The sequence below is a fragment of the Vigna angularis genome, chromosome 6 (genome assembly GCF_016808095.1).
Source record: "Vigna angularis cultivar LongXiaoDou No.4 chromosome 6, ASM1680809v1, whole genome shotgun sequence".
Classification (NCBI taxonomy): domain Eukaryota; kingdom Viridiplantae; phylum Streptophyta; class Magnoliopsida; order Fabales; family Fabaceae; genus Vigna; species Vigna angularis.
The window spans coordinates 3210237-3231039 of NC_068975.1; the positions used below are offsets into that span (position 1 = coordinate 3210237).

At 35.2% G+C, this 20803-nt stretch overlaps 3 protein-coding genes and 1 non-coding gene across 4 annotated transcripts; 2 read left to right on the forward strand and 2 right to left on the reverse strand.

Moving 5' to 3' along the window:
- Nucleotides 1-558: 558 nt before the first annotated feature.
- On the forward strand, nucleotides 559-1801 carry LOC108342269 (fatty acid desaturase 4, chloroplastic). The gene has a single exon (XM_017580019.2). The coding sequence runs from the start codon at nucleotides 732-734 to the stop codon at nucleotides 1650-1652; it is 921 nt and encodes a 306-aa protein (XP_017435508.1). The 5' UTR covers nucleotides 559-731; the 3' UTR covers nucleotides 1653-1801.
- A 664-nt stretch (nucleotides 1802-2465) lies between these two features.
- Nucleotides 2466-6788, reverse strand: LOC108341954 (vacuolar protein sorting-associated protein 22 homolog 1). Its single transcript, XM_017579649.2, has 6 exons — nucleotides 6510-6788; nucleotides 5597-5732; nucleotides 4812-4966; nucleotides 3646-3753; nucleotides 2920-3009; nucleotides 2466-2810 (listed from the first exon to the last, which is right to left on the reverse strand). Exons 1-6 carry the CDS (start codon nucleotides 6669-6671, stop codon nucleotides 2709-2711), a joined length of 753 nt encoding a protein of 250 aa, XP_017435138.1. The 5' UTR covers nucleotides 6672-6788; the 3' UTR covers nucleotides 2466-2708.
- Nucleotides 6789-7259: 471 nt separating this feature from the next.
- TRNAM-CAU (transfer RNA methionine (anticodon CAU)) lies at nucleotides 7260-7331 on the forward strand. Its single transcript has one exon. It is a non-coding gene; the product is annotated as a tRNA-Met (tRNA).
- A 214-nt stretch (nucleotides 7332-7545) lies between these two features.
- Nucleotides 7546-12624, reverse strand: LOC108341928 (probable folate-biopterin transporter 4). The gene is made up of 7 exons (XM_017579614.2): nucleotides 12379-12624; nucleotides 11934-12061; nucleotides 11273-11494; nucleotides 10062-10508; nucleotides 9119-9316; nucleotides 8892-9029; nucleotides 7546-8132 (listed from the first exon to the last, which is right to left on the reverse strand). Exons 1-7 carry the CDS (start codon nucleotides 12457-12459, stop codon nucleotides 7871-7873), a joined length of 1476 nt encoding a protein of 491 aa, XP_017435103.1. The 5' UTR covers nucleotides 12460-12624; the 3' UTR covers nucleotides 7546-7870.
- Between the last annotated feature and the right edge of the window lie 8179 nt (nucleotides 12625-20803).

Consider the following 20803-nt stretch of genomic DNA (forward strand, 5'->3'; position numbering starts at 1 on the left):
TCTATAAGTATTTTAAAAAAAAAATAAGATGATTTTTTTATCCGTTAAAATTAATTTATTTTCATGTTAAAAATAAAAATTTAGAAAAAATATATAGGAGAATTTCTACATGTTCATTAAAAATGAAGTTATTCTTTTTCCTTTTATTTTATTTTAAAATAATTATGTTAAAACTCATTCAAACATTCACAATTTGAAACCGAGCAGTGTATGAATTTTGCTCTGACTATTTATTACAAGAAGGACCTTCTACAAAATTTTATTCGTGGAAGAAACCCATCCTCACATGTCAATCTTTATTTCTAAGTTATCCTCAAAAGAAAGTTTCGTGAGTGGACAAAAGGTGTACAAGTAATGTTCCACACACTTCAAATTTTCCACTTGTGTGAGTCACCCAACCACACAATCTAATCAAATAAATGGACCACCAAAAAATAGTAATTCTTTTAGTCCAAAGCATTGGAAATTGCTCTACCAAGCTTTTTGGCTCACATGAAACCTAAATAAGGGAATCCATGGTCAAATATGTGACACAAATTTGATGTTAAGTTTCTATGAGAATTCAACAACACCACGAATCCTTCTTTCCCACCACATCATTTAGCCTTCTCCTACTTCCACAAAATCAGCATTTTTCTTCCCACAACCACTATTGACTACCTCCAAATTTGTTATATCTTGCTCTTTCCCACTCAACAAATTTGATTCTTCTTCATTCCTCAACACTTCCAATGTATTCCTTACCTCAACACAAGCATACACCAAACTTGCACCATAAAGTTTGCAAGAATAGCTCACCCTTTCACCCATTGCGGGTGTGTTGTTCCACCACTTCTACACCAAAATCCAATGTTAAGCCATTGGTCATTGAGCCTAGACTCGTGCCTGTGGTACCAAGGGTCATTACCACCATTGATGAACATCGTCCAATTAACAAAGACACTGATTTGCAATCAACATGGTCTCATAGAGCATGGGTGACAGTTGGGTGCACAACTTTGCTCATTTCCTTGGGAGAGTCTATAAAGGGTGCAATGGATTCAAACATGTGGGTTGAACCGATTATAGCAAGTTGGGTTGGTTACATTTTAGCTGATCTTGGATCTGGGGTTTACCATTGGGCTATTGACAATTATGGTGATGGCTCAACCCCAGTTGTTGGAGCTCAGATTGAAGCCTTCCAAGGTCATCACAGGTGGCCTTGGACTATTACCAGACGTGAATTTGCTAACAATTTGCATGCATTGGCACGTGCAGTGACCTTCACTGTGCTTCCTATAGCTATATTTTGTCATGACCCCATTGTTCAAGGATTTGTTGGAGTGTGTTCTGGCTGCATCATGTTTAGCCAACAGTTTCATGCTTGGGCACATGGCACGAAGAGCCGGCTTCCACCGCTAGTGGTGGCGTTGCAAGAGACTGGCGTGCTCGTGTCACGGTCACAGCATGCTGCACACCACCGGCCACCGTATAACAACAATTACTGTATAGTGAGTGGAGTGTGGAATGATTTTTTGGACAAGCATAAGGTCTTTGAAGCCATGGAAATGGTACTGTATTTTAAAACTGGGGTTAGGCCTAGGTCATGGACTGAACCTGCCCCTGAGTGGATTGAGGAGATTGAGACCTCTTCTCAAATCCAAACCCAATGATGTTTATTCTCTTCTCCATTAATTTCTAAATGATTTATTGCACACATGTGTGTGAATGGGTAGCTTTTGGCTCATGTAATTTACTCTATATTCAAATTATAGTTTTTTAAAGATTAAATATATGAAACAATGGGATGTTTATGTTGTTACTTTATGTCAGTTTATGTTAACATGTGATCTCTGGTTGCAGGTTGAGCCAATGGTGTTAAGTATAAATTTGTATTGTCATTGAGAATATTTTGATGTTTCTTACTTTCATAATTATAGAAGTGATTTGTTTCACTTTTGTTTTATTTTCAAAAACTTGTATTAAAAGTAAGAACTGATGACAATACATGTGTATTCAAAAATTTGTTTCACTCTGGGTTTTTTTTTTTTTATGATATCAAGTTCGAGTAAAAGGATTTTTAGATATAAACAGAACTATTTTGAATAGAGGTAGTAAAATTAAATCATTTAACTACCTCAATTAATATCAAATAAATTATTTATTTATATTTAACTTGAGAGATAATAAAAACCAACATCTCTCGATTCTATTATATCGTTTACATCTTGGAATCAAATATTAAATGGGAACCTATTGCGCATTATAAAACATATTAGCTTCAATTTGCAATGCTTTACAACATCATGAAGTTATTTGTCATGGAATAAACGAAAAACATATTAAACAAATTAATCATACTGGTTTGCAAACCAGACATTCTAAGCAAAAGTGGGTCATAAATTCTTGTGCTGTAACTGGATATAAGTATGCACGTGATCAATGCTTCCATGATTTTAATAAGTGGAAAAAATGGGGAAAGAAACTGAACAAAGTCCAAATAATTGTACTGCTTTTATGCAAGCACCATTACAGAAAATTTAGTATATATTCCAGTTCAACAAGTACCATACATACAAGTGTATATACTAGATTAACATACAAACAACTAATCAGATTTTAGGACAGAATTCGAGAAAGAAAAAACAATGATAAATCCAATTTTGAAACAATCTAAACATACACGGGCCTTTAAAAATCAGACCAAAGTTTCCTTTCCTCTAAATTTATTAGGTATCAACTGCTGTTGAAGATGAGATAGGAGACACACAAGGAAACCAGTACCTCCGTCTACCATCTCTATGGCCGTCATCAATCATGGCAAGTCCTTCCTGCATCAGCCAACAGTGTTTCTTTATTGTATATGATTTGAAATTGGAGTGTGTTAATAAGTTAAGAAAAAGGAAAAGATTTTTCTTGTATAAGTTTTGGTTATCTTACATCAAGTAATGTATCGAGGGCATCAATGGCTCGGCCAGAACTCCAAGATAACCGTCTCTCTACTTCATCGACTGTCACAAATCCTTGAGCCTGCAGTAAAGAAAATGTTATGTTCAAATAGCGAAATGATGCATAGCTACTTTTGCTACATTAGATAAATGAACAGAGGAAGTCTTTTCTTCACAAGTAGGAATGCAAGTTCTAACTAATATCTATCAAATTAAACCACACCATGCGTCAAGTTTCTTGACTACATGATGAATTTTGGTAACAAAATTAAAATTAAATCATATAATCCCTCACCATTAAAAATATAGATTGAAATTTGAAATAAAGGATCTATATAAATTATTAGGGACTAAACCTATATTCACCGAGTGACAACTTCTTTCTTCTATTCATAATAAATTAGATGTTACCAGACAGAGTAAAGATAAAGTCCATAAGCAACTTGCTCTTTTGTAAGCCAAAAGAGAACATCAATAAACTAGATTGGTATCCTCCTATTCCATTAAGCCACTCAAAATATTCAGTCTTATCCTCAACAAGCAAACAAAAAGCAAGATCAAGTAAGTTCACAGTCTCCCGGCTCTTAGAAAACATGAAAGGAACAAGTAAACAGTAGTAAATAGTGATTACACCTTAAAAGTTAAACTAGGGTCATAGACGTGAGGATCCAATGAAAAAAACACATACATAATCCAAAAAGGAAGAAATAGTTGTTACCTGGGCAAGTTCGAGAATTTCGTTGTGGTCTTTGTTCAATTCAGTTGGAACTGAACGAACAAGTTTTCTCTTTCCAACAGAAATTACTTCAAAACCACTACCCAACACCTGAAATTTTGGTTACACATCAGTATGAAACACCGTGGGCTCCAAAAGGACACATGTAATACATCTCTCAACAAGTGTTGTGTATCAAAGATGTTTCAAAAATACTATAAAGAAGGAAAATATACAGCTCAAACACACATGCACTCCACAATTCAAATGCTCTTCCAACATATACATGCAAGTTAGGTTCACTGTGTCTAATTTAGTTAATCCAACTATAAGAATAGTCGTCCTCTTTTACTGAAAAAGACACAATAACGATGAAGATTGGTTCATTATAACACTGGCGTCTTTAGATAAGCACTGGGATCCATTATTGGATATTCAGTAAATAGTGTGGTTGCACAGATGCTAAGACCTTGAAAATATTTTTTTTTTCTTTTTCCAAAATGATTTATTATATATGAAATACTTTGAAACATAAAGACCAATAAACAATAGTTGTTTATCTTCTATTCACAATTCACAGATTTAAGGAAGAGTTTTGTCCTATAAATTTTCCCTATTTTACTCTAAGAAAACTGAAGGTCATTCTTACAACTTAGGGCCATATTTCCAAGCACGTCCAAATTTGTTAAAAGAAGAGGAGTCCTCCCACAAGTAACCCTTCCACATCCCAAAATCTCAATTTCCCTGTTTACCCGAGTATTATGAAGTTTCTTATGCTTTTCTGATACACGTGCTTGACCATTACCATTTGTGATTTCTGCTCATACCATCATCGAATTTAGTAAGTCTTGGGGAGAATCAAAACTCCTGTCCCAAACCAAAATGTTGTAAGGTGGACAACAATTAAAACAAATCAAGAATCTAATGTAATGGAACTGGGAAGAATGAGATGTTGCTGCTCAGTTATGGTCAATCCAGCGCAGAACTAATTAATGGGAAAGTGTTGAGGGCATGCTGTAAAATTAGTAGCACGTTTACGTTGAAAAATGCATGATGTGCATACATATGGGATAACAAAAACCTTAAACACAAGGATTTGAGTCAAGCATACATTATCTACATCAAACTCATAAAAAGTGATAGTCATGATCTAGTTTATGGGCAACCACCTTCAGCTTACTAATAGCTCGTAGGCAATCATCCTCTGAAACAACTCCTCGATCACTTTTTCGTCTCTGGCGAAGGAGATGGCAGAGTTCCTGCAGGTTGATCAGTCCTCCATTGTGTGCTCTAGTAGCCAAGCAAATATCCACTATTTGAACTCCTGTCTAGTCAAGTAGCTTGTCTTAGCATACATACTAAGAAAATGGTGAAGATAACAAACTTGGATTTAATGTTAATTCAAAGTATAAAATCAGTACCAATTTATAAAATATAAAAGATAAAACACTTCAACAATCATAAGTTTGCCACAAGGTGAATTAAAATGTTTTGTGAATAAAACCATAATAGCAACCACCAGTGGAGATAAATGGGCATATGCTAAATATAATTCAGATCAATCAAAGTATCGTGTTCGTGTGCACTGCTAAGTATGATATGTTTGCCTATAGCTAGCAGTTTTGATAACAATCTTCCTGAGGCTAAGTCTGATACCCTAAAAGTGAACTTGGTAAATAGGATGACAAATTCTATTATACATTCTCCCAGAATTTGAAGTGTTATTCTTATTTACTGGAATAAAATCTCCAGTACTAAATTCAGGCATTCCTATAGTTCAAATTCGGAATAGTTCAAGACACTACAAACTTTAGCATTGCGGCTCTTATCCATTATTTTTTTTCTCAGGTATTCTATGCTAATTATCACAATATAATACGAATACTTGTACATAAAAGATCCAGACATGCATATCAAACTTATTTCAAACAAGGTTAAGAAATATATCACTAACCCAGTTCATAATAGAAGTCACCAATTCCTAACAGCTCTGCCCAGAAACCCTTGTTTGAGGCCAAGGGATCCACACCAACTTTAGCGCACATCTCATGAAACTGTGATCTGAATGCAGGGTTCTTGCGTATGTCATTCTAAACAAATAAATCAACCATTAGAAACATTAAATTTAATCTAATTGCAAGATAAGTGACAATTAAAGTGATATTTCATTATAATACCCACACTAGAAACCATGAGCAATGTGTGTTGGTATACATTAGGTAACCACAGCCCCAAAGTTTCAAGGCTATCAAATTAGTCAAACACGCCCTTTAAAAGAACTCCAGCGACAGCTAAGTCAGGAATCAGCAAGCAACATAACTAAGGTATTTCGAATTCATCTTATTCCTACGTCCCCCTATTAGGATGAGTTAAACATTTCTCAACTGTTATAAAAGAAAAGTCAACAAAGTCAATGCATTTTAGAAAAACGAAATTATTAAGTATTGTTGGTCCTATTAGAGGTCTACATAGATTACTGTAATCCTAATTGAAGAACAGGACCAACAACATTTAAGTTTGTACTCTATTAATTACCTAAAAACATCAAAAGCAACTCCTTTTCCACTTAAACCATCCAGCTCTAAAAACCCAAATGAGTTTTCCCGACACCCCATCATAAAAAAACGGCGCAGCAGAAGAATGAAACAATTTGACACACAAATGACAAATAACTTGATGACATATCAGAAAAAATATACAATTCAGAAACTATACCAATAATATCAAGACAGAAGTGAAAACTAAGCATCATGTTCAGCATAAAAAACCAACTCATCATAGCACCACAATATGGCTTTCACTGTCCACAATAAAATAAACAAGAGGGTAAAAAACGTGGGGTGAAGAAAACAAAAATAAAAGAGGACCTTGTGTTTGCGAGCGAAATCTTCGAGCTGAGAGCGAAAGGTGGCAAGCTGCTCCTTCATCAAATCCGTTCTGATCTTTGCGACATTTTCACCCAGCAAACGGAATTGATCCCTCGCAGCAGCGTGCGTCTGCAAACCTCCAATTCCTGGCCTTCTTCTCATCTCCCTTTATCCTTCGCCGACTCGAGGTTCCAATTTTATGGCTTCTAACGAATTGGGTTTTCTGGGTGCGGATTTTCGTTGATCAAATTTAGAAGGAAGTGAGGAATCTGCTCAGAGAAAGAATTAAAATAACAATTAAATATATTTTTATTTCTTTATATTGAATGGTAGTTGTTTTATTTTTATATAATATATAAATTTTTATTTTCTTTTATTTTTTCTTTCTTTCTTTACAATTTTAAAATAGAGATTTTAAGTCCTGATATTCATTTTAAGATGTAAAAAATGATACATATTTTAAGAATGTCAGATATTTATATTATATCACATTAATAATCAACATTATTAAAATGATAACTTGATTTACCATTCACTGTATACATCTAAAGTCATTATAAAAAAAATATATGTATTTCAAATTAAAAATGTAGAAATAAATATTTGATTTAAAAATCATAAAAACAGAACATACGTATAAAATTGCTATAAAAAGAATAATGTGAAATATTTAAAACTTAGTCTCAACATCTCATAATTTGGCCTTAAGATCTATAAATTTATTAAACTATTGCAAGTTTATGTCAACAAATCAGAGTGGCGCAGCGGAAGCGTGGTGGGCCCATAACCCACAGGTCCCTGGATCGAAACCAGGCTCTGATAAAAAGAGTAATTTTTCTTGCTTTTTTTCAACTATCGAACTGTTAAACCTATTTCACCCTTACAATACCTACCTATTGTACTGTATATTATGTATATGTTTTATCTATGAAAATTATTAAGAAAAATTATAATCTCATAATTCATTTTTGTATTTATTTTAAGAACAAAATTATATCTTTTTGAGAACATAATTCTAACGGTGAGTTTTTGAGACTTGAACAAAAAAGAGTAGTATGTTTCAGTAAAATACATTCAGATGAAAAGCATTTTGACAATTGATTAGCCACAACCAACCTCATTATTCATCTAAAAGCTTTTAGGTAAAATAACGAGTATGAGTATTAACCAACCACCTTTCCAATTTTGCATGTAAAATGGTCTTGTTGACCAAAATTGCAGTATAATAGTATATACAATCACTGTGTAAACCAGATTATCATGTTACCCTCATTTCTTCTAAAACTTCCCCGTTTACATGTGTAAACTATCAACTATGGTAGTCCTAGAATGTCTAATGAAGTTAAGCCAATGGTCATAATCTATGTTGATGAACCAGTAGCTTCCTTTGGTATCAGAAACAGAAAAGCAACTGGGATGAAATTGCACAAGGCACGAATTATGATGCCCAAGAGAAGATTGTCAAATGATCCTGAATCAATGTTCAACACAGAAGCCAAACCAGCACCCAAGAAAGACCCTAGTGTGGTTCCCAAGTTGTTTATTGACATGAAAAGGGCAAATAAAGTCCCTTCAATTCCTGGAGGACATAGTTGTCCAGATAAGATCAAGAAAGGCATAAACCTGCAGAACATTTTTTTTTTCCGAAAAAATGACGGTTAGAAATTGAAACTAAGTGTGTAACTCAAAAATTAGTTCAAATCATTGTGATTCCAGCAGCAAAAACATTTACACTATCAGTGTATTCTAGCAGTTGAATAGCCTTTCAGATCCTTGAAGTGTATGTCGTCTTTTGTCTAATATAAAATCTATTATTCACATTAGTCCCTTAAATGGATGGAGTTAACTAACTCTTAATTTTGTTGGCATGGGATGTTAAATGACATGTAACCTTCCACCATGTCTTTCACAGGAGTGTCAAGTTTGCAAGGACCAAACTAAATTATAATTAAAATTAATATTTAATGATCAAACAAGCTTTTCTTTTTCTTTGTCTTGAAACTAGACCTTCTTCCTCCTTCTTCATCTTCTTCTTCCTTTTTCTTCTGTATATTCTCCCATTTCTTCTTCTTTTTTCATCTTTTTAATGTTCTTGTTCTTCTTAAAATCTCAATAAAACATACTCGTTTTCTTCTTGCCCCTTCCTTTTTTTTTCATTAACGGGTCTTATTTTCAGACACTGATTTTGAATTTCAACACATTTAGGGACTAAACAGAAAGCCCCATATACTACTGAGGATCTGAAAGGGTATTCAAAATACTCAAATTATATGCATAAAATAACAAGTTTTTCAAGCTTATTATGTTTTTATCTTGGACGTAATTTTCACATATACAGCCATGTGCATCTTTAACTAAATAAAAAGTGAAGCAGTAACTAACTTGAATTGATTGATTCCATCCACAAGAGCTGAGCCAAAAAGCACCATAATCTTGTCTGAGATGCCAAAGGCAATATTTTTCCTAGAAACTACCACAATCTGCAGAAGACTCAAGAAGGCCAACCCAATATGGGCATACCTGTTTGTTATCAGGATGAAACCATATCAGTATGTTAAATATTCATTAGTTAGCCATCCACAAAAGAAAAATAATCCTTAGTTTCTTACATGAGGATTTTTCGTAGGGTCATATACTTTAGGAAACGATTATAGATGAAGGTTCCCAGCATAAGTCCCAACCAACCAACAACCTTTGCAGTCCCAAGGAAAGATGCTTCTAACTTTAAAACCTCCGTATCAAAGTAGAAGATGACAGTTGAAAGATCCGGAATGGTAATGTGAGCAAGGAAAAACCAAGACATAGGTCTGCCCTCAACAACATACGACAAAGATTATTAGTGACCAATGACCATGTTATAGCATATGCATGACATGAATTAGCTTCACTAGGTAAGGCCTTACACAAACGCACACATGCAGAAGAGTATAAAAATGTAAAGCATAAATATCTCACATGTTTTTACTAGTGTTCTGTTAAATTACTTGTTAGTTTGTGTAGAAAAAAAATTCAGGTTACCAAGTTCAGATTACTTGGTTCATTAAATATTGTTGAGTTATTAGGTTCTCCGTTTCCTGGATTCTTTCCCATGCATTTCTGTATATAATTCAGGGTACCTTATATTAGAGATTTTAGGATAAAAATGATATCAAATGTTCAGTGTTCTTCAACAAATCATTCACCCAAACTAATTCACAGTTCTGAACCATTACAGAAAATCATTTGATGGTAACATCTCTTTGTTTGTAGAGTCAATAGGAAAAAGGGTGCTAGAGATTATGTTAATAGTACTCTTCTTTCAAAGATATAAAGGTCATGATGTGAAGAAAGATGGAGATAATTATTTTAACAGGCTGCAGTTTACATAAGTAACCTTCCGTGTCTATGTAGTTAGATGGTTGCAGAAACTAGGGTGAACATGTTTAATATCCGAAGTAAGAAAGAGGTAAGAGGATTCAGGTTGCAGGTTTACTCAAACTATACAGATAAATAAAACACTCAGAATTGAAAATATTCACACCAGACAAAAACTTTAAATATTACGTTAGTTACCTCCAAATCATTGGCTGTCTAAATGCACGACACAAATCATAAATAGCTTCTTTCAAAGAATGGAACCACTTTGATACCAGGGAGTCCTCTTTCTTCAAAGTCCTTGAATTTCTGCTATTTACTGATCTCCCCTTTGCGTTCTTTTTGCCCTTCTTTCTTCTTCTTGTGCTGCTGTGGGACGTTTTTGTTAAAGGACTACCTTCATCTAGAATATTCATATGTGAATCTGTTACAGTTGAATCCTCTTGTGAAATTTTCCTATTTAGTGAGTTCTCATCCACAAAACAGCATGATAATAACTGTATGCATGGTAGCACACAGAATAGAAGAAAAATAGCATCTATTCGCAAATTGGATAATGCATATCCTCCTAACAAACTCCCACATATTCCTCCCAAAGCCATAGAAAACCATGATATTGACTGGAGATCTCCTCCAAAGGAGGCCCTGACCAACAAAGCATGAACTTAATCAGGCTGTAAGAAAAGCATTCAGAAATATTACATGAACAAAGATCATACTCCAGAGTCAAACCGAAGGTTAGATACCAATATAAGATATAAAATATCCACCATTAAGGTTCAGAAACCCTCTAGGTCAAACCTTATCTATGGGTCTGATAACTGAACTAAGGCTAAGTTAAAGGTAAGGAACAAAAGTTACAAAATTAAATCTGTATTGGTAACAGCCTTGATTAATCCATTATATTGAAAGATTAGAAATTTGTGTGTTCACAGCAAGAGCTAACTATATATAATTCAGTTTCAGTGAGATGGGTGACATGCTAGTATAAAATCAATATAAAAGTTTCTGGCAAAAGAATATAAAATATTTCAGTGTCTATTAACTTAAACATGATAGCAAACAATTAGAAATGATTATAAAAAAACACTCACTCCCTGTTCCTTTTCAAAATTTCATTTAAGTGATCAAGAATCAACACGCACACCATTGACATTAACATGTTCACCATTCATCACACAGTATTTGATTTTGTCTTTTATCCTTGTTTTGAAGATTGAAAAAATTGCAAACAGGCTACAAATTTTGAACTACAATTCTAATGTTCTATGCATCTTTTTGTTTCTGCATTTTTGTTTATTTGTTGTTCCATATTTTTGATTTACCAATACCTCTATAGGTAGGAACACTATTCAATATGAAGTTTGTCTGCAGAAAATGAGAATCAGGAACCTGTGATACAAACATACCGGTCAAATCTTACTGCCTCGGCTATCATTGCATCAACAACAACATCCGCCATGGCTGAGCCCAAGTTTTGTGCAGTCAACAATACCATCAGGTGCCATGTTGAATCCCTCAAGGTTGAATTTAAGCCTAAAACCAACCATGGCACTAGGGAAAGCACAGTAGCAATCACTAAGTAGGGACTCCGTTTTCTTCCTTTAATTGGAATGCAATCAGAGAGTATTCTGTGTATCAGTAGCCAAATCAGATTGCAAGGAGATAGTGTAAAATTAATTCAGTAAACTAACAGTTACACATATACAAAGGCTAATTAAACTGCAGCTTTTAACAGTCGACACACTTCTGTAGATTGGAGAGGTACATAAAAACAATAGTAAAATTTCTGATGATGAAGTTACTCTTCACACTGAATTAAGAGGTTACTCATTCATCCATAATTTAGGATATTGCATTGTGCATCCGTGTCACATTTTTTTCCCATTTGATGTGAAGATCTGTCATTTTGAAAACCTCGAGCTTTTGCTTTAATGAAATAGAAAAAAAAATTACAAAATCTACCATAAGATAGAGAATACATTAGTTTTATAATTACTACTTTCTATGCATGACAAACCTCCCTCTTATTGGTGTTTCTAATCAATTTGAAAAAGCAATGATCCATACCCATATAACGGTTTAATGCTCCATGGAAAAAACGCTACTGAAAACACAAATTGGGAAGCTGAAGGTGACAACTTCAGATTATCTTTAAGCTGGTAGGAAATCGCTGTCCACACAAAAGACCTAAAACCCTGCATTAATTAATTGAAAGGATAAAACAAAAATGCAAGATATTAGTTACCCTTCCAGCAATCCAATATCAGCGGGTAAAATCATAAAATAACCATTTCTCAGAAAACGTAAAAAAAGCCCTGGTTCAGAGAAATTGTCCACGGAAAAAGGACAAAACAAATGAATTGACCAGTAATACCCATTTTAAGTAAACCAAAACGAAACGGTCAGAATTCAGATCTTAAAGAAAAGGGGAAAGTAAACTAAAACCACCATCAAATCCACAAAAAAGTTAAAAATTTAGATGAAAAGAAGACAAAGGGTGGAGAATAGAGACCTGGGTGAAGTAAATCAAGCAAATCAGCCAAAGAAAGACAGCCCCAAATGCAGCATTCAACTGCTTCGTCCATTGGATCATTGTCGACACAAAACCTCACTCTTCGGAACCCTTTTGCTTGTGCCTTATTGGGTGTTCTCAGTTCTCACTACGAAGATGGTGCTGATTCATTCCAGTGTTGTGTTTCAAAGCAGGGACAAAGACAACAATTTCCGTTTTCCCTCCCAACGGTTTCAACAGGTATGTGAGTTATTTATTTTGACGGTTTTGTCCCTTCCCATTACGTTTGAAGTTCGCTTCAACGGGGTTATCTCCGTAATTTAGTTGTATGACTTACACGTTCATGAGTCGAACCAGATTTTGCCACGTTTGCAACAGGGACCCACTGGAAAGTGACAGTGACAGTTTGACTTTTTTCTTAAAATGGCCTTTGATTGGCCAATATATTTGTATTGACTGTTCTTCTTGTATTTGAAAGTCTAGTTCTCATACTTTAACATACCTTTTAATTATTCATTTTTACCGAATAAATTTTATTGATTTTTTTTCTATAAGCTCATCTCAAAACAATATTTCTTCAATTAAACATATGGTAATATTATTTACTACAATAAATCTGTTCATGTAAGAATTCCGTTATTAAAAAATCAAATTCATAACGTGAAATAGTATTATTAATACTAAAAAATAAATTGAAATTTAACTTTTGAAAAACTGAATTTTCAACCGCGCATAATATATTTAAATGTTAGAAACCTGATTGGAATTTGGATTTTAGAAGGTTGAATTTCCAACTATAATCAATGTCGTCCAACACAGAAAATATACTAAGAATTTGATCATGAGAAATTTTTGGTGAAATTTTTCATTTTTTCCAAAAATTAATGAAATAAGAAATAAAAAAATTAAGGAAAAAAATAAAAACCTGACGTTAATTTCGACCAATTTTTCAATTTTATCATTCGTTCATAATGCAAATTTGGCTCGATGGAACCGAATGAATTGGGAAAAACAGAGAAAACGCACCCTTTCAGTGTTTGATTAAAACACCCGTGTCTCGTAACAAGAGAGAGAAAGCGTGTAAGAGAGTTTTCTAGAAAGAGAGCAATCAGAGAAGGAATGAAGGAGCTCTGCTAGGGCACGCACACACCAAAGATGAAGATGATCAGAGAGTAGAGAAAACGGAAAGCATGCACACACAAGGTACTGAGTAACATCTAACTGTATTACTGTTTTAAGTTTGCTTTTATAGCTGTTCTGATACACTGAATCTGTTTTGTTTTTGTTTATTATAACACTCCTCCTAAACAAAAACGTTTAATCGAACAAAAAACACGATTTATTGAAGAAAAACACTCGTTTCACCGATTCAATCGGTGAAAATTCTTCTCCTGTGATTTTGAGCTTTTTGGACCGATTAAAATCGGTACAAACGCTTTCTCTGTAGCATACGAGCACTTTCCACCGATTAAACTCGGAGAAAGCTCTTCTTAGGTAGATCTCCTCCTCTCCGGCGGAAACCCTAGGTTTTCGCCCTCCTTATGGTGCAATCTTCACTGATCTCAGCTCGCACCATCCCAATCTGCTTTCTGAGTGACTGAAAGCGCTCACTTTTCAGTGCTTTGGTGAGTATATCTGCTAGTTGGTCTTCGGATCTGCAGTGTACAACATCCAGTCTACCACTACTGACCTGTTCTCTGATGTAGTGAAATCGGGTCTCAATGTGCTTAGCAAGATCTATGGCTGACTTGTTGTCAACAAGCAGCCTCACTCTTCCAGTTAGCTCGATTTTCAACCCTTCCAATAGGAATCCCAGCCAAGTTGCTTGACAAGTAGCTTCACAGGCAGCTATGTATTCTGCCTCACATGATGACAATGCAACCACTGGTTCCTTTCTTGAACTTCATGAAATTGGTGTTCCTCCCATGAAGAAGATGTAACCAGCAGTGCTCTTCCTATCTTCCTTATCACCACACCAGTCTGCATCTGAGTAAGAAGTGATTTGCACTTCTTCCCCAGTCTCTCCTCTTCCCAACAGTATTCCATAAGAGTAAGTGCCCTGCAAGTATCTTAGAATGCGTTTAACAGCATTCAAGTGTGACAATCTGGGGCATTCCATATATCTACTCACCACTCCAACACTGTAACTCAAGTCAGGCCTTGTGTTACAGAGCTATCTCAAACTCCCAACAATACTTCTGTAAGCTGTTGGATCTACAGCTTCTTCATCTGGCTCCTTCTCTAGTCTCAACCCCACTTCAGCTAGGGTGTTAGCAGCATTACAGTCAACCATTTCAAACCTCTTTAGTAGGTCTAGAACATATCTGGACTGGTGCATCACAATCCCATTCTCAGTCTCAGTAAATTCTATTCCAAGGAAATAGCTGAGCTTTCCCAAGTCACTCATCTCGAATTCACTCAGCATTTGAAGTTTGAAATCTGAAATCAGCTCCTCACAGCTCCCAGTGACTAATAGGTCATCAACATATAGGCATACAATTAACTTCTCTTGTCTGCCACTGTGTTGGCAGCTCTTCACATACAACCCGTGTTCTGATACACACTTCTCAAAGCCAATACTGCTCATGAACCCATCAATTCTCTGGTTCCAAGCTCTTGGAGCCTGTTTAAGCCCATAGAGAGCCTTCCTCAGTCTGTATACCTTGTCATGCTGCCCTTTAACCTCAAATCCCAATGGCTGTACAACATACACTTCCTCTTCCAGCCTTCCATTTAGAAAGGCTGACTTCACATCCAACTGGTGTAAGGACCAGTGAAATTTAGTAGCTAGAGACACCACCAACCTGATTGTCTCTACCCTGGCCACATGAGCAAATACTTCACCATAATCAACTTCAGCCTTTTGTAGAAAACCCTTAGCAACCAGCCTTGCCTTGTGCCTTATAACAACACCTTGTGGGTTTATTTTTGACTTATAAACCCACTTTAATGCTATGGGTCTCTTGTTAGAGGGCAGATCAACCAACTCCCAGGTCTGATTTCTCTCTATAGAGTCAATCTCTTCCTGCATTGCCTTACACCACCTTTCATCTTTCACTGCTTCATTAAATTCAACTGGTTCAGCTTCTGCTATTAAAGCAAAGTGAACAAAGTTACCTTCTGATGTGAGTGTTGCCTCATAGGATAAGTCATAGTCTCTTAGATGTGCTGGCAGTTGTGTGACTCTTGATGACCTTCTCCTGCTGTCATCTCTTCTCTCCTCTGTCTCCACTGTTTCCTCTCCAGCAGTAGCATCTTCCAGATTAATGGTTGATGCTTCCTGCTCACTTGTCTCCCACTGCCATACTCCAGCTTCATCCACTACAACATCTCTACTGATGCAAACTGCTCCTCCTATAGGATTATACAGTTTGTAACCTCCAGTGGCATTGTACCCAACCAAAATCAGTGGCACTCCCTTGTCATCTAGCTTCTTTCTCAACTGGTCAGGTATATGCTTGTAGCATATAGAGCCAAAAATTTTCAGATGCTTAACATCTGGTTTCACCCCTGTCCATGCTTCCTCAGGTGTCAAACCATTTAGTCTCTTGGTTGGAGACAGATTAAGAACATATGTGGCTGTCAACACAGCCTCTCCCCACAGAAAGTTAGGCAGCTTTTTACTCTTCAGCATGCATCTAACCATATTTAATATGGTTCTGTTTTTCCTCTCTACTGCACCATTGTGCTGTGGTGTATAAGGAGGGGTAACTTCATGCACTATCCCTTCCTTTTCACACAACTCTTTAAACTCAGTGGAGGTATACTCTCCTCCTCCATCTGTCCTCAACACCTTAATCTTCTTCTCACACTGCCTCTCAACTAGACATTTAAATTTCTCAAATGTCTGCAACACCTCCCCCTTTCTCCTAATCAAATAGACCCAACATTTCCTGGTCCAATCATCAATAAAAAGTAGAAAATACCTGCTGCCTCCAGGTGTTTCTACTTGGATAGGGCCACACACATCTGAATACACCACCCCTAATTTTTCTGTTGACTTCTCGGGTAAGATTTTCTGAAAACTGCCCCTGGTCTGCTTGCATTGGACACACTCCTTGCAAACTGTTTCAGGAATTTCCACTTTAGGCAAGCCACTCACCATATTTTTCTGGCTTAACAGTGATAAATCTCTGAAATTTAGGTGTCCAAATCTGAGATGCCATAGCCATTCTTCTTTATTTTCTGTTGCAGTAAAACAGTGATGTTTTACTGCACTCATTACCACTCAAAAAGTCCTGTTTTGTGACAGCTGGGCCTGCACAATCATCTTCTTATGCTGATTGAAAATGCTGAGACAGTTATTCTCCATTTTCATCACATATCCCTTCTGTAACAGCTGTCCCAAGCTTAGCAGATTCGTTTTCAGCCCTGGTACATACAGTACCTCTTCAATTATCACCTCTTTCCCCTCTGCATCTCTCAGAACAACTCTTCCAGATCCTTCTGCAGTCAAACTTCTGTCATCTGCAAACCGGATCTTCCCCTGTACAGCTCCTTGCATTTTCATAAACCAGTCCTTCCTCCCTGTCATATGGGTAGAGCAGCCAGAATCCAAGTACCATGTTGTGCTCTCTGGCTGCTCCTCTCCTGTGTTGGCCATCAACATCACAGCCTCTGAATCTGACTCCTCCTCCTAGGCCAGATTAGCCCTCTTCTTGGGTTTGTTTTTAGCACCTTCCCCTTTCCAGCACTCTTTTGCATAATGCCCAAGTTTTTGGCAATTATAGCATTTCACTTTCTTCTTGTCAAACTTCCAATCTCCTCCAGTTTTCTGGTTTTTCACTGGTGCAGATTCACTGGAATCTTCCCCTTGATGTTCCTGTGAATCTTTACCTTTCTTGCTGCCCTTACTCCACTTCTTGAACCCCTTTTTCCCTTTAAACTGAGATCTGGCCTGTAGGGCCTGTTCTTGGCACTACTTGCGCTCATTGATGCGATACTCATGAGCTTCTAATGAGTGCAGCAGCTCCTCAATCTCCATAGACTCCAGATTATGGGCTTCTTCAATAGCCACTACCACATGATCAAATCTGGGGTTTAGAGTTCTTAGGATTTTGTCAACAATGTACTCATCCGAAATTGCATCCTTGCATGCTCTCATTTTATTCACCAGTTCTTGAACTTTATCAAAGTATTCTGCCACAGTTTCACCCTCATCCATGATCAGAACCTCAAACTGCCTCCTTAGTGCCTGTAATTTCACTTTCTTGTTTTTGTCTCCATCACCATACATCTTCACCAGAATGTCCCACACTTCCTTAGCAGTAGTAGCCTTAGAAATCTTGTTAAAGATTTTTGGGCTTACACATTGATACAGCAAAAACCTGGCCTTGCTGTCCAATTTCACTTGGAGTTTGTAACTTCTTTTCTCCTCTTCAGTAGCTCTTTCACCCAAATCTGGTAGCCCATCTTCTATCACTTCTGACACATCTTGAAAACCAAAAATGGCTTGCATCTTGATGCGCCAGTCATCAAATAATTTCCCATCAAATACAGGCAATTGACCCTGTATCCCTCCAATACCTGCCATCACTTTCTTGCTAGCTTCTTGAATTTACCCACACACAAAGAAACCTCCTTTCTCCACTTCTGGATATACACAATTCCAGTCACCAATCACACACCCACTGTACACACCAGAACCAACAAGCACCTATGCTCTTGATACCATATTAGTGAAAGGGCAAAAAGAGAATTCAGAGAGTGGAGGGGTAAAACAGAGAAAACGCACCCTTTCAGTGTTTGATTAAAACACCCGTGTCTCGTAACAAGAGAGAGAAAGCGTGTAAGAGAGTTTTCTAGAAAGAGAGCAATCAGAGAAGGAATGAAGGAGCTCTGCTAGGGCACGCACACACCAAAGATGAAGATGATCAGAGAGTAGAGAAAACGGAAAGCATGCACACACAAGGTACTGAGTAACATCTAACTGTATTACTGTTTTAAGTTTGCTTTTATAGCTGTTCTGATACACTGAATCTGTTTTGTTTTTGTTTATTCTAACATTTTTCAATTTTATCATTCGTTCATAATGCAAATTTGGCTCAATGGAACCGAATGAATTGGGAAAATTTTTGTTTGAAATAGATTTATTATAGAAAAAATAAATAAAATTGTACTATTAATCATACAATTGTGTGATATTTTCAGAGATATATACTTTCTTTCAAAAAGGTATTATCCACTTTATTTACCACAGTAAACATGTTTATTGTTCAATGTCAGAATCATGGAGCAGAATTTATGATCATTCTAAGATCAGACTGAATTTAATTTTCTAAAAATTGAATATTGACATGGTTTTTTACTTTTAGTTTTCACGGAAAAACACAAAGAAGAAATTTTTTAAATATAATTAGTAAACTATAAAATAATTAATACAATTTTTTTTAATTTTTGAAAATTTTAAATGACAATGAATTTAAAATTAATTTCAATAAAAAAAATAAAACAATAAAAAATAAAAACGTTATATTAAAATAGTAATTTAAACATAACAGAAAGGAAAACCATTAAATGTTTAAATGCATTATTCATAGCGGTTAGGAATAATAATATATCATTAAAAGAAGAAATAAGAACAATATATAATTTTAAATGATAAATATAAAAAAGTATGTTTAAAAATAAATAAGTGATAATTATTTTAAAATTTATTAATCTTAATTTTTAATGATTAATAATTAATATAAATTTGAAAGTAAATGAATGTTTGAACAATAATATAAGGTATGGATTTGAAATATTAAATTCATAGAATAATTTATTAATTGTGACAAATTATTAAAAACTTTACTTGTCTTATTCGAATGTACTTATTGGTCAATTTAAATGAGGTTCTTTGCCTAAAATAAAAAATAAAAGGACCGTTAAATGATTAATCCAAATTAAGTTACATAAAACTGAAATTAACATTAGACAATAAGAAAATTATTCTAAAAGTTATTTCTACCGCCACATATTTGGTCACACTAGAATAAACATGTAGTAATATTGTTAAAGCTTTAATTTCACATTATTAATGTGCTGTTTTAAATTAAATTACTTTCTCTATAATAATAATATCAATACAGTTTCAATTTATATTTTTCATACAACATATACTTACAAATTAATTATTATTTTTATTTCAATCACTATTATGTGAAAAAAAATACAAGTTTTGTTTTATGCAAATATTTTGAAATTAAAATTAATTTTTTAAATAGCGAAGAACTTTACACTTTTAATTTAATATTAACGCAGCTTTTGACAGTATTTTAAAAACTATTAAACATTATTTATATGATATTTTAGAACTTACTACTTCAATATCTTTTTAACTTTTATCAAAAATATAAAATCAGTTATTTTATGAGCTACAAATGTTTCATATCACATTTTAAAGTATCAACCTACTGAATCGAAGCATAAATAATAAATGTACTTTTATCTGACGATGACCAGTTGCACATTGATTACGAATTTTTTTTAGTTTCTGAACAATTTTTAAGTATGAGTTGAATATGCGTTCATTATATTTAAGAAGACACATGGATAACAGCTATCTATCATTAAATAATTAAAATAAAATATTTGGTATGATCACCTTCTTTAACTTAAGAGAAAGACTATGCACTATTTCAGTCTTCTAAATAATATATATTTAGAGAAGTTATATTATCATCACCCTAAAGTCATAAATGTTAGTCTAATTGTTTGGAAGTTCCACTTGTTTTTTAATATTATAGTTGAATTAACTCTACAATATATTTTAAATATCTATTGTATATATTAGGCATAATACCCAATTTTGTCCCCACTTTGGTTCGGAAATCTCAAGTTAGTCCCTTTCTAGAAATGTGAGTGCAATGGATCCTTACTTGTAATTTTTTGAGTCTAATGAGTCCCTTCCGTTAAATAGAAGGAAACGGAGTTAGTGGGCTGATGATGTGGCAGTTGTCTTTGGTGAGGTGTCAAGACGCAAGCTTACGTGGTGTTAGGGTTCCCCATTTTCAAATTGGGTTTTATTAAAAATTGGGGATAAAAGGATTTGGGGGTGATTTGTTCGAGATTAGGGCACGTCCGTGTGCGAGAAAGAAGACAGAGGCAGGCAGTGATCGCGGGAACTCGTAAGAACTTTTAGACAAAGCATTTGTGAGTGGACGACCATTGGTGGGGTAAATAACGAAAAGCGACTTTCGAAGGTGCGTTTATGGTAGGTTTTGTTCTGTGTTTCGTTGCTTTTAGTGTGGTCCCCCCAGAAGTTTTGATTTATTTTATGGTTTGTCTGTGTTGTGTGCCCCATTTACAGTGCATTTGTTCGAGATTAGGGCATGTCCGTGTGCGAGAAAGAAGACAGAGGCAGGCAGTGATCGCGGGAAGACGGAGCAGTGGTGGTTCGCGGTTGGCGAGTTCTTCTTCGTTGTCAGTGGTTGTCTCTGTT